The 13,629-nt window shown below is 36.3% G+C and overlaps 1 protein-coding gene across 1 annotated transcript; it reads right to left on the bottom strand.

Annotated features, from left to right (window-relative positions):
- Window positions 1-12,452: 12,452 nt before the first annotated feature.
- Window positions 12,453-13,226, bottom strand: LOC308529606 (large ribosomal subunit protein eL36-like). The gene has a single exon (XM_081105807.1). The coding sequence runs from the start codon at window positions 13,186-13,188 to the stop codon at window positions 12,871-12,873; it is 318 nt and encodes a 105-aa protein (XP_080961933.1). The 5' UTR covers window positions 13,189-13,226; the 3' UTR covers window positions 12,453-12,870.
- Window positions 13,227-13,629: the final 403 nt, after the last annotated feature.

Raw genomic sequence — 13,629 nt, 5'->3', positions numbered from 1 at the left:
AAGAACTTAACCATGGACCATTATTGTTCTAAATGGTAGATCTCATAAACACCACCACCACCACACACACACACACACACACACACACACACACACAAGCATGTGCACATGCATCTATATGTGGCTAAATAGATAATTTGAATGTATGCTACTTAGATATATATGTATATACAGAGTTGAGCAAAAGTAGGTTTACAGTTGTTTTTATGCAAAGTAATACAATGATTAATAAATAATACAAGGATAAACGCTTTTGTGTATTCACATCTGTAGAACTACTTTTGACCTACCCTGTATTATAACAGATGTTGTGTGTGTGTGTGTGTGTGTGTGTGTGTGTGTGTGTTGGCTTCTCTTGTTTCTTTTAACAGTCCTAGTGCCCAGCACATAGTAGATGTCCAAGAATGTTTGTGAAGGGCTGCAGAAGTGATGGGGATGAGATAGAATAACACAGGATTTTTGAGATGAGAATTTAAATCATATCACCATGGCTATGAATTTTAAGTCACCATAAAAGATTTTCCAACCAAATATAAACCATTACCTTCTGTTGCCTTTCAACAGTACAAGGAATGTTAATTAACAATCTGCCTGTTACTAATATAGTTGTTCAAACTGAGGGTTTATTCAGTGATGCATGTAAAAGGAGCCAAATTTAAAGTATCTTTGAAACCCTAGATTTGTGGCAATAAGAATAGCAAGAATTGAAAAGTATTTAGAGGCACTGAAGACATTTAAAAGTTTTGAGTGTTTTTGCAAAATTGTTAAAATTTAGTTTGAGTTATTTTTCTTTAAAAGTTGATGCCGAACTAGAAACTATTAGTCAAAGGAAGAAATAACTCCTAAAAAATCCCCTTTGAGAAATACCTGTGGAATAGTTTAGATATAAATTTCTGGTGTATAAAATATATGCAGGGTATCTACCTAAAATTATGATTTGTATATTTTTAATGCCCAATCATATTTATTCACTATCGATTTAGAATTTGACTCAGCAGGAACATTCCCTAACGTACTCTATGCCCATACAGTTGTGCTTTTTTTCTGTAACTAATAATCTTTTATCCCTTTGCCCATTTATTCATGTTGAGCCCATCTACCAGTTTGCATCTTGTTACCAATTTTATATATTTCCTATATTATGTATTTGTTTTATCTTTTACTACACAATTCAGAAAAGACATAGACAAGCAAAAATATTAGTATAGTTGACACTTGAATAATGGAGAGATTTAGGGCACCAACCCCTGTGAAGTCAAAAATCCACATATAACTTTTTAAAATATATATATATTTTTATTGATTTCAGAGAGAAAGGGAGAGGGAAGGAGAGATAGAAACATCAATGATGAGAGAGAATTATTGATCGGCTGCCTCCTGCACACCCTTTTTTGGGGATCGAGCCCACAACCTGGGCATGGGCCCCTGACCAGAATCGAACCCAGGACCCTTCAGTCCACAGGCCAATGCTCTATCCATGAAGCCAAACCAGCTAGGGCCACATATAACTTTTTACTCCCCCCAAACTTAACTATATTTTTCCCTTTTCATCCATGGGGAATGGATTCCAGGACCAAAATATGAGGATGCTCAAGTCTCTCATATAAAATGCTGTGGAGCAATGCATATCGTCAGCCCTGTGCATCTGCTGTCCAATCCACAAATGTAAAACCTGGGGATATGGAGGACCGACTGTATGTTATTGAAAAAATCCACATATAAATAGGACTACACAGTTCAAACTCATAGTGTGCAAGGGTCTACTGTACACAGATACTGATTAGTGGTTAACTTAATATACACATTTTGGTTAGGAAAAATAGAATTTCTTTTTTTTTTAAGAAAAGATAAGCATTTTTGCTATTGCTATTGTTATGCTTTGTTTTTTTCTTGAAAATAAACCTACATACAGCTTTAGAAATCAAGTTACTGCATAGCAGTGTACTTTTCAAAGAAAGATACTGCTAGTATTTGGGATAAAGAGATAACCATTTAGCCCAACTAGTGTGGCTCAGTGGTTGAGCATTGACCTATGAATCAGGAGGTTGGATTCCTGGTCAGGACACATACCCAGGTTGCAGGATCGATCCCCAGAGTGGGGCATTCAGGAGGAAGCCGATCAATAATTCTCTCTCTCCTTCTCCCTTCCTCTTCAAAATCAATAAAATTATATTTTTTAAAAAAGAGAGATAACCGCCCTGACCAGTTTGGCTCAGTGAATAGAGCGTCGGCCTGCGGACTGAGGGGTCCTGGTTTCAGTTCCGGTCAAGGGCATGTTCCTTGGTTGCCACCACATCCCCAGTGGGAGGTGTGCAGGAGGCAGCTGATCGATGTTTCTCTCTCATCGATGTTTCAAACTCTCTATCTCTCTCCCTTCCTTTCTGTAAAAAATCAATAAAATATATATATTTTTTTTAAAAAAGAGAGATAACCAATTATATCAAAGTTGTACCACAGTAGAAGGCAGGTCAACCTAAGCTCCAAATGAGATGGGAGAAATGAAATTGCATTTACCTTTTGATGTTGTATGGTAATACAATGATAGATACATTTTTTTTTAAGAACTAGCTTATATTTTCAGAATTACTCCGACCACAGTAAAGAACAACTTCACCAGGCAGAGGACTGCCTTGAATTATTCCAATTCATTTTTTCCAATTAAAAATATTCTCAAGATATAATCTTTCCAGATATGTTTGTATAGTAAGCAATAATACCTGCTTTGTCTCTCAATCCTCACACTCAATATTTTGGTTCATAAGAAAACAAGGATTTTTAGATAAGACTGAGACAAGAATCAGCAGCTGTGGGCTGCATTTCCAAATTATTTGTATTTAGTGACAAATGACATTTCCTGAAAATAAACTTCAAACATCAAGGAAGGATACATAGCCGATATCTTCTGTCAAATGGCTCCATTGCTCAAGAATGGAGTCGCTTTGGATCAAATCCAGCTTTAGGAGCATCTGTTGTAGAGGTAATGGATAACAGTCATTCATGTGGTGGTGTGGCATGATCAACTTGGCTATGGTACGCTTGTGATCATCTTGAAAATATATAGTATTTTTTTCCAAAAAAACATAGTAAAGCAGTGACAAATCATTTTAGGGATAAATATGACATTCCTAAAAAGAACAAGAATTTACTAGTATGTTCTGAGTCCAAGAAGAAATTAGGATGGAACTAAAAGAAAAAAGTTTACATTTTTTCTAGTAATGCCACTCCACTCTTCTTCATTATGGAAATTCACAAGCCAGGAAATTATATTATTTTACTTTCTCTAGTTGTGGCAGAATAACAATTGAGTAGATACAGTTTTAGCTCGCTCACCAGCTGGCACTGTCACTAACATGCTGTCAGCTACCTTTTTTTGAGTGAATGGACAGATTGTTGAAATGTTTTTTCGTTATCTATTAATTTAACTTTGAAAAAGAATGTAAAATTCAGTAATAAAGAGTACTTTCTAAAAACTGAGAAGGGACATTCTCTGCTGACAAAAAAAAAAAAAAAAAAAAAAAAAAAAAAGAAGATGTATAGTAATTAAGCCTTTGTTGCAACCTGTTAGATGGTAGTGGTAACTTATAAAGGAAAAGGGTCATTTCTTATTTATCTTTGCTTCATAAATGTTTAACATATACCACATAGCTATTTAATGCCTAACAAATTAAATGGGTAGAAGTATAATCACAAGTTTTTGAATTGCTTAAGAGGTTTGGAAGGTATATGTAGAGATTCTAATGGTCCTGATGGTCCCAAATTCATGTGTTTAGTTTGTTTGTTTGTTTGGTGTGTGTGTGTGTGTGTGTGTGTGTGTGTGTAAAATCCTCACCCTAGGATAAGCTTAGAGAGAGTAAGGGAGAGAGAAAGGGAGAGAAAGAGAGAGGCATCAATGTGAGGACGAAACATTGATTGGTTGCCTCCTTTTGTAGGCACCCTGACCAGGGCCAGGGATTGAACCCCTAGCCTAGGCATGTGTCCTGACTGGGTTTTGAACCTGGGACCTTTCAATGTACCGGATAACACTCCACATCGGCCAGGTCTTGCTTTCATTTTTTGCCTATTGTGAATAACGTTGCTATGAATATTGATGCAGAAGTTTATGTGTGATATATGTTTTCTTTTTTTAATTTAATCTTTATTGTTGAAAGTATTACATATGTCCCACTTTTTCCCCCGTTGAACCCTTCTAGCTGCCCCCAACCCAGGCCTTCACCACCCTATTGTCTATGTCCTTTGGTTATGCAGATATGCATACCAGTTCTTTGGTTGATCTCTTCCCACCCACTACCATCTTCCCTCTGAGGTTCCACAGTTTGTTCCATCTTCCGTGTCTCTGGATCTATTTTTGTTCATCAATTTATTTTGTTCATTATATTCCATATATGAGTGAGATCAGATGATATTTGTCTTTCTCTGACTGACTTATTTCACTTAGCATAATGTTCTCCAGGTCCTTCCATGCTGTCTCAAAGGGTAAGAGATCCTTTTTTTTTTTTTTTTTTTTTTTACAGTTGCATGGTATTCCATGGTGTAAATGCACCACAGCTTTTTTATCCACTCATCTGCTGATGGGCACTTGGGCTGTTTCTAGATCTTAGCCATTGTAAATTGTGCTGCTATGAACATAGGGGTGCATCCATTCTTTCTGATTGGTGTTTCAGATTTTTCTCTTAGGTATACAGTGGGGCCTTGACTTACAAGTGTCCCGACTAACGAGTTTTTTGAGATACCGGCTGTCTCTCGGCCGGTTTTTTGCTTTGAGTTGACAGAGTAATTTGAGTTAACGAGCTCCTTAACGAGCTTGGTCTCAGAATGAATTAAACTCATAAGTCAAGGCCCCACTGTATACTTACAAGTGGAAGTACTAGGTCAAATGATAATTCTGTGTTTAACAATTTTTTAGAAATTGACAAATTATTTTCCAAAGTGGTTATAACATTTACAAACTGCACAGCTGCAAGAAGGTTTGATGTTTTCCACATCCTTGCTAACACATGTTATATGGTTTTCTTCTGTTTTGTTTCATTTTTTAATTTTAGCCATGTTAATGGGTATGAAATGGTATCTCATGTTGGATATGACTTATATTTTCCTAAAAACTCATGAAGTTGAACATTATCTCCTGTGCTCACTGGCCACTTGTATATCATTTTGGAAAAATATCTATACAAATTTTTGTTCATTGTATTTATTTTTTTGTCTTTTAATTTTTAAGTGGGAAAATTATATTCCAGCTACAAACCCTTATTATATATGTGTGATTTGCAAATATTTTCTCCCATTCTGTGAGTTGCTGTTCTATTTTTTTTTGATGGTGTCATAGAAAGCAAAAACTATTGCTTAATTCAAGTTCATAAAGATACTCCTGTTTTCTTATAAGAATTTGATAGTTTTAGCTCTTATATTAGGGTCTATAGTACATTTTTATCTAATTTTTAATATTATGTGAAGTACTGGTTCAAATTTATTTAAAGCTTGTGAATATGTTATCTCAAGACCATTTATTGAAAACACTACTGTGTTTTTTGTTCTGTTCTGTTTAAAAAAAATAACAATACTTTTATTAACAAACTCTAACAGGTTTAACTTTGAACTCATCTAACAGCAAAACAGCATCTCCAACAGGATTGAGGATTGATGTGCAGACTTAATAAAGATCGTCTCTTAAACAAAGGGTTAAAATAACACATATATACATCTTCACAAGTATTTTTAAAAGAGCAAAATTCTCTAGTGTTGCAGAAAAAGATATCCCAAAGTGATTTTAGTCCATAAAAAACAGCATTTGGCTCTATGCTGCCCTAAAAACCCAGTTCAGGATACACTAGGGAGAAAGGCATTTTCTCTTTAAAAAAAAAAAAAATCCCTGCCGAAACCGGTTTGGCTCAGTGGATAGAGCGTCGGCCTGCGGACTAAAAGGTCCCAGGTTCGATTCCGGTCAAGGGCATGTACCTGGGTTGCGGGCATATCCCCAATAGGAGATGTGCAGGAGGCAGCTGATCGATGTTTCTCTCTCATCGATGTTTCTAACTCTCTATCTCTCTCCCTTCCTCTCTGTAAAAAATCAATAAAATATATTTTTAAAAAAATCCCTTTCTCCTTCTTCCTGTTCAGTGTTCACTGCTGATTCCTAGAAACACTCAAAGACCAGTATAAACAAGACCCAGCCCATATCTCTTGGCCTCTGGCAGTCTGGAGGCTCACATCAAGGATTGTTCCTTAAGAATTTTCACTTTTGCTACAATCAGGGAATTGGTCCTTAATTTCTGGAAACTGCCAAAATAAAAACCCAAAACAAAACAAAACAAAAAAAACAAAATCACCTACTGGTAAACACCTATTTCCTTCAAGGAGGGGGCTGAGGGCTCTATAAAGGATCAAAGGGCAGTGGACAAGGTTCAGACTGGAACACCAGAGTGTTCAAAGGGGACCTTTCTAAATAAAAGACTAATGGTTTCCCCACTGAATGGTTAGGCATCATTGTAGAAATTTTATTGACCACAACTTACTTTATTTTTGGACTCTTAATTATATTTCCTTGATTTATAAGTCTAGACTTGTGTCAGAACCACAATGCATTGATTACTGCAGTTTTGTAGAAACTTCTGAAATAAGGAAGTGGATGTAAGACGCAGTTTGGTTATATAGGGCCCTTGCATATGAATAACAGAAAGAACTAACCAACTTCTGTATCAGAGCTAGCTGGGATTTTGATAGTTTGCATTGCATCTATAGATCAGTTTTAAAAGTGCTGCTATCTTAATAATAAGTTTTCTGATTCATTACAAAGAATGTCTTTATTTTTTTCAATAACATAGTTCTCAGTATACAAATCGTGAGCTTCCTTTATTAAACTGTATATATAAGTATGCTGTTCATTTTGATACTACTGTAAATAAAATTGTTTTTTATTTCACTTTCAGATTACTCATTGTATGAATATATATATTCGATTGATTTTTGTAAATTGATGTTATATTCTGAAACCTTGATGAAATAGCTTGCCAGTTATAAAATGTTTTTAGTAGATTCCTTATGGTTACCTATATACAAAATCGTGCTGTCAGGGCAAGAAGGAGTAACAACACTGCTGCCCTAAGTTGTTCTGAGTCCATATGTTATCCTAAATTCTTTCCGACTACGCCAGGGCTGGCCTTTCTCAAACCCTGCACACTGTACTAACTATTGGGAACTCAGTCCAAGTTCCTCCTTTACCCTCTGCTTACAGAGACACAGGTCAATTCTTGGCTGCAGGGCAGACAGAGAAGCTACGAGAAGTTGTGGGTATATAAGAAGGAATCTTTATTGCAGAAGCCAGTGGCCACACAGCCACCAGACAAGACAATTCTCCAAAACAAAGTCCATACAGGCAGGCAGCCGGATATCTTTCCCACAAAGCAGCTTTAGTCTCTGTACCCACAGCTATCATCTGAGCAACTGCATGCTGCCCCAGACTCACCACCTTTACATGATAGTGGTACCTAAGCTCTCTGGCTCAGCAGCTTCTCCTGCCGTGCCTACCCAGCACACTGGATGGTTAACATGGCAGCTATAGCTGAGCTATGAGCACTTACGTCATAGCAGTACCAGCTCTCAGCTCTGTCTGAGCTCTCCAGCCTCTCCTGCACACATAGGAGCTACATTCCCTGTGCCTATTGCCTCTCTTTTCTGAGCTCTCCAGCCTTTGCTCTGCCTAGCAGACTCCAGGTCAGTAACCTGTATATTACTCCAGAGACAAAGAAGGCTGGTTGCCAAGAGTGACATCAATCATTTGCGTTACAGAAGGGCACAGTGTATCCTGTGTCCTTGCATCTGCTCATGGCATCTTGGTCTGATTAGGATTCCCAGGCTCAGAGTCCTTGGACATCCTGATTAGGCTCAGGCTCAGAGCAGCTTTTGGCCGTTCTGGTGTATTGATAACAAGGCTTCTGTGCTCCCATTGGCCTTGACTATCCAGGGACCTGGCATGGTTCCCCACATGCTATCTGCAAATAAAGATAATTTTATTCTTTCTTTTCAATCTGGATTTCATTTTTTCTCTTGCTTAATTACAATGGCTAAACCCTCCAGCACGATATTGTTGATTTGTTTTTCAAATGTTTTTCTTTATCTATTGAGAATACTGTGCAACTTTTTCCCCTCTTATAATAGTAGCATGTTGTATGTACATTGGCTGAATTTGGGGACTTAAACCAACCTTGAATTCCTACAATAAATCACACATATTCCTGTGTAGAATTCTTATTTTTTTATTTTGCTAGGTAACATTTCTAGTGCCCCTCTGTATTTATAAGGGAGGTTGATCTACAGTTTTCTTTTCTTGTGAGGGTTTTCATTTGGCATCAGAGTAACACTGGATTATGGAATGAGTGGGAAAGTCTTTACTTCTATTTTTGCAAAGAATTTTTGAATGAGTATCATCACAATTCATCATTGAAACCATCTGAGCTGTGCTTTTTTTGTGGAAAGTTTTTTTTTTAATTGCTAATTTATTCTCTGGTTATAGGTCTACTAGCCAGTAATTGGTGTCTTCCTGATAATTTTTCCATTTAACTTGGGTCATCTCATTACAATTATTTATAGTAGTCTCTTATAACCTTTTTTATTTCGGTCAGGTTAGTAGTGACTCCCTTCTTTCATTCTTGATTTTAACAATTTAATTTCTTTCTCTTATCTTGGTGAATCCTAAAGTTTTAACTCTTGTTTCATTGAATTTTTTCTACTACTTCTCTGTTTTTGTTTTTTCCTGTTAAATGTATTGAGGTGACATTGATTAATAAAATTATATATGTTTGAGGAGTACAATTCTATAATATGCCATCTGTATATTATAATGTGTGCTCACCACCCCAAGTCAAGTCTCCTTCCATCACCATGTATGCCCCTTCACCTACCTCCCCCACCTCCTTTCCTTCTGGTAATCACCATGCTGTTCTTTGTGTCTATGAGGTGTGTTTGTTGTTGTTTTTTCTCTTAATCCCTTCACCACTTTTACCCAGCCCTGTGATCCCCCTCCTTTTTGACACCTGTCAGTCTGTTCTCTATCTATGAGCCAAAAAACAACCTTTTTGAGTAATTTTTTTGGTCATTTATTTTTCTCCTTTTTTTAAAAAAATTGTGCCTTTACTTCTATTAACGCAAATTTGTTCTCTTTTTCTATAAACTCTTAAGATGCAAGGAAAAGTTAGTCATGTAAGATCTTTTTCACTAATGCTCTTACAGCTATAACTTCTTTCTCTGAGCACTAGTTTTGGCTGATAAGTTTTGGTAGGTTGTGCTTTCATTTCCATTCATCTCAAAATACTTCCTAATTTTCCTTGTGATTTCTTCTTTAATTAACTGGCTATGTTGTTTAATTTCTACACAATGGTAAATTTTTCAAATTGCCTTTTCTTGTTAATTTCTAATTTCTTTTTGTTGGGGCATGCAGGAGGCCTCAATTAGGGTCATATCTGTTTATAATTGTAATGACTTCTTTCTAGATCCATTATTTTATTACTATAAACTGTTATTTTTGTCTCTAGTAAAAATTTGATCATAGCCAAGATGGTGGGCTCAGTGGTTGAGTGTCATGGTTTGATTCCCGGTCAGGGCACATGCTGGGGTTGTGGGCTTGATCCACAGTAGGGGGCATGAAGGAGACAACCGATCAATGATTCTCTCTCATCATTGATGTTTCTCTCTCCCTCTCCCTCTCCCTGTCCCTTTCTCTCTCTTAAATCAACAAAAATATTTTAAAATAATTTTATCTTAAAGTCTACTTTTACAGTAGTTTTGTCATATCATCTTTTTTGTGTTATTGTTAGCCTACTTCAGAAGATACTTGACAAACATGAGGGTAGGGACACTAACCACCACATAACTACAGTCAGTCCTTTACCTTCATGGATTTATAACGATGGAGCTAATCCTTGAACAACATGGGTTTGGGTTGGGCGAGTCAATGGATCTGCAGTCAATTGAACTGCACAGGTCACTTGAACTACACGCTCAATTGAAAAAAAACAAAAAACAAAAAACAAACAAAAAACCTGTGTATAAGTGGATCCATACAATTCAAACCCATGTTGTTCAAGTGTCAACTATATATCTTTTTCAGTTCTTGTACTTTTAATTAATTAGTGTTTTTTAATCTAAAGTGTGTCTCTTGTAAATAGCACATAATTGGGTTATTTTTAAAATCAATTTTATTATCTGTCTTTTATTTGAATTATTTAATGCATTTACCTTTAATGTAATTACTGATAAAATAGGATTCAATATTTGTCATTTTGCTATTTGTTTCTTCTATGTCTCATGTCTTTTATGTTCTTCTATTCCTTGAGAATAGTCTTTTTATTTTCAATAGTTATTCTTTGTGTGCCATTTACTAGTAAATCCTCTGTTGAATTCTTTACTATTTTTTTGCATTATTTTCTAAGAGTTGCCTGGGAATCTCAAAGACTTAATTAACTTATATTTACTGGTGTTATTTATTTTATTTTGAGTGTGTGTGTGTGTGTGTGTGTGTGTGTGTTTGATTTACTGTCTAGTAATATTTAATTTCAACGTGAGTCACCCCCTTTAGATTTCCTTATACAATAATTCTGCAAGTGAAAAATTTCCTCAATTTTTATTGTGGAATGTTTAAAATTATTGTTTGATTTCTAAAGGACTATTTTGCATCAAATTCTTGATTGATAGTCATTTTCAGCACTTTTAATATATTATCCCATTACTTTCTGACATCTGTGTTTCTGATGAGATGTCAATTATTACTATTAATTAAGATAATGTATAATATAAGACATTTCTCTCACTACTTTCAAAAATTTGTCTTTGACGTTGGGAATTTTGTCTATTATACACTTAGATATGCATCTCTTTGAGTTAATTCTACATGTAGTGTTTTGAAATTTTATATAGAATGATTAATGTTTTTGACTATTATGTTCTCAAATATTAGTCCCCTTTTTTCTCTTTTTTTGATAGAGATTTATTCCCATATGAATATGTTGATATATTTTATTTTGCTTCACAGGTTTCTGACTGCCAATTCATAATTGTTTTTTTATCTGTTATTTAGACAGGATAATCTCAATTTACCTATCTTTGTTCATTAATTCTTTCTTCTGATACCTTAAATCTGTTACTGAGCTAGTCTAGTTACCTTTATTATACTTTTGAACTCCAGCATTTCTATTTGGTTCTTTCTAGCAATTTGTTTTATCTTTCCTTTTCAAAAAGTTTCTATTTTAATTTTTATTGAATTTATTGTCATGTCAGTGGTTAATAAAATTATGTAGCTTTCAGGTATACAACTCTCTAATATACCATCCGTATTATATCATGTGTTCACTACCCAAGGTCAAGTCTCCTTCCATCATCATTTATCCCCCTTTTATCATCTCCTATCTCCCTCCATCCTCCTTTTCCCTCTGGTATTCACCATACTGTTATCTGTGGCTATGAGTTTTCCTTTGTGTGTTTGCTTACTTAATTCTTTCACCTTTTTCACCAGCCATCCCTCCCATATGACAGTTGGTTTTTCTCTGTCTCTATGAGTCTGTTTCTATTTTGTTTGTTATTTTATCCTGTTTGTTATTTTATTTTGTTCATTTCCACATAAAAGTAAAATCAGATGGCTCTTTTCTTTCTCTGACGGGCTTATTTCACTGAGCGTGATACACTTCAGGTCCATCCATACTGTTATAAAATGTAAGATTTCCTTATTTTCAAGGCCAAGTGGTATTCCATTGTGTTAATGTATCACAACTTTGTTATTCACTCACCTACTGATGGGCATTTGGGTGGCTTCCACATCTTGGTTATTGTAAATAACACGGCAATGAACATAGGAGTGCATATTATTAGTGTTTTGGGATTCTTAGATATATTCCCAGAATTGGAATTGCTGTGCCATAAGGAAATTCCATTTTTAAATTTTTGATGTTACCCCACAATGTTTTCCACAGTGGCTGCACTAATCTGCATTCCCACCAGTAGTGCCCCAGCGTTCCCCTTTTTCCACATCCTCACCAACACTTGTAGTTTGTTGATTTATTGATGATATCTATTCTAACAGGTGTGAGGTGATATCTAATTGTGGTTTTAATTTGCATTTTTCTGATAATTAGTGAAGATGAGCATCTTTTTATATGTCTATCAGCCATCTGTATGTCCTTTTTAAAGTGTCTAGTCAGGTTATTTGCCCATTAATAAGTTAGATTATTTGGTCTTTTGGTGTTCAGTTTTATAAGTTTTTTTATAATTATTGGATATTAATCTTTTATTAGATGTATCATTGAAAAATATGTACTCCCATTTAGTAGGTTATCTTCTAACTTAGTTGATAGTTTCTTTTGCTGTTCAAAACCTTTCAGTTTGATATTTTTTGGCTTGTTTATTTTTTCTTTTGTTTTCCTTGTCCAAGGAGATATATCAGAAAAAAAAATATTGCTATGGGAAATGTCATGATTTTACTGCCTATGTATCTTTTTAGGGATTTTTATGGTTTTGAGTCTAACATTTAAGTACTGAATCCATTCTGAGTTTATTCTTGTGTATGGTGTAAGAAGGTTGTCTATTTTCACATTTTTGCCCATATCTGTCCATTATTTTCAGCAGCATTTATTAGATAGATTAGGTTTACCTCATTGAATGTTTATGCCTCCTTTGTCAAATATCAATTGACCACAAAGGCATGGGTTTATTTCTGGGCTCTCTATTTTGATCATTGATCTATATATTTTTTTGTTTTTATGCCAGTATCACGCTGTTTTTCACACTCAATTTACAAAACATTTATTGACTGCTTCTTACGTGCACAGAATTCTTTTTTTTTTTTTTTTCTGAACAAGTTTTATTACACAGACAGGGAGGGGCTGGGGCTCAGTCCTTCTTGGCTGCTGCCTTCCCCATGGCTGCAAGGACATTGCTCAGCTCCTCTCTCTTCCTCTTGGCGCGAATGTGTGTCCCCATCCTTTTCTTGATGAATTTCAGGGCCCTCTTGTCCTTAGAGACCTTGAGCAGCTCCATGGCGCGCCGCTCATAGGGGGCAAAGCCGCACACCTCTCGGATCATGTCCCGAACGAACTTTGTGTGCTTGGTGAGGCGCCCGCGGCGGCGGCTGTGCCTCGGCTTGCTCACGTTCTTGGTCACCTTGTGGCCCTTGTTGAGGCCCACGGCCATGGGGTAGCGCAGAGCCATGGCTGCGGACAAGGGAGGGGAGAAGGGGGAGAGGTAAGTCCCGGCTCGGCCTCTGCTGCCCAGAGCGCAGCGTCCCGGCGCCCCCGCAGTCGCTCGCTACACCCAGCCACTGCCCCAAGCAGCACCAGAGGCCCTGGGGTACGGATGGCGGCGGATCCCCCCAGCACCGAGATGAACTAACCTGCTCCACAGAATTCTTATAATACTGGAAATACAAAGATATATATGATTTAAATCCTATTATTTTATTTTTTATATTTCTTGTTTAGAGTATTACAGATGTACCTCCTTTTTACCCCATTGCACACTCCATCTGGTTCCTGCCCCATCCATGTTCACAACATGTTTTGTGACCATGGTCAATGCATTTATGCATATAAGTTTTTTGGTTAATCTCTTTCTGTCTCCCCACCCCACTTCCCTCTGAGATTCGTCATTTTG

The sequence above is a fragment of the Myotis nattereri genome (assembly GCF_964212035.1).
Source record: "Myotis nattereri genome assembly, chromosome: 1".
Classification (NCBI taxonomy): Eukaryota; Metazoa; Chordata; class Mammalia; order Chiroptera; family Vespertilionidae; genus Myotis; species Myotis nattereri.
This window is presented reverse-complemented; position numbering and strand designations above follow the sequence as displayed.

Coding starts and splice junctions, on each gene's coding strand:
- LOC308529606 (XM_081105807.1), bottom strand. CDS start 13,188: ATGGCTCTGCGCTACCCCATGGCCGTGGGCCTCAACAAGGGCCACAAG.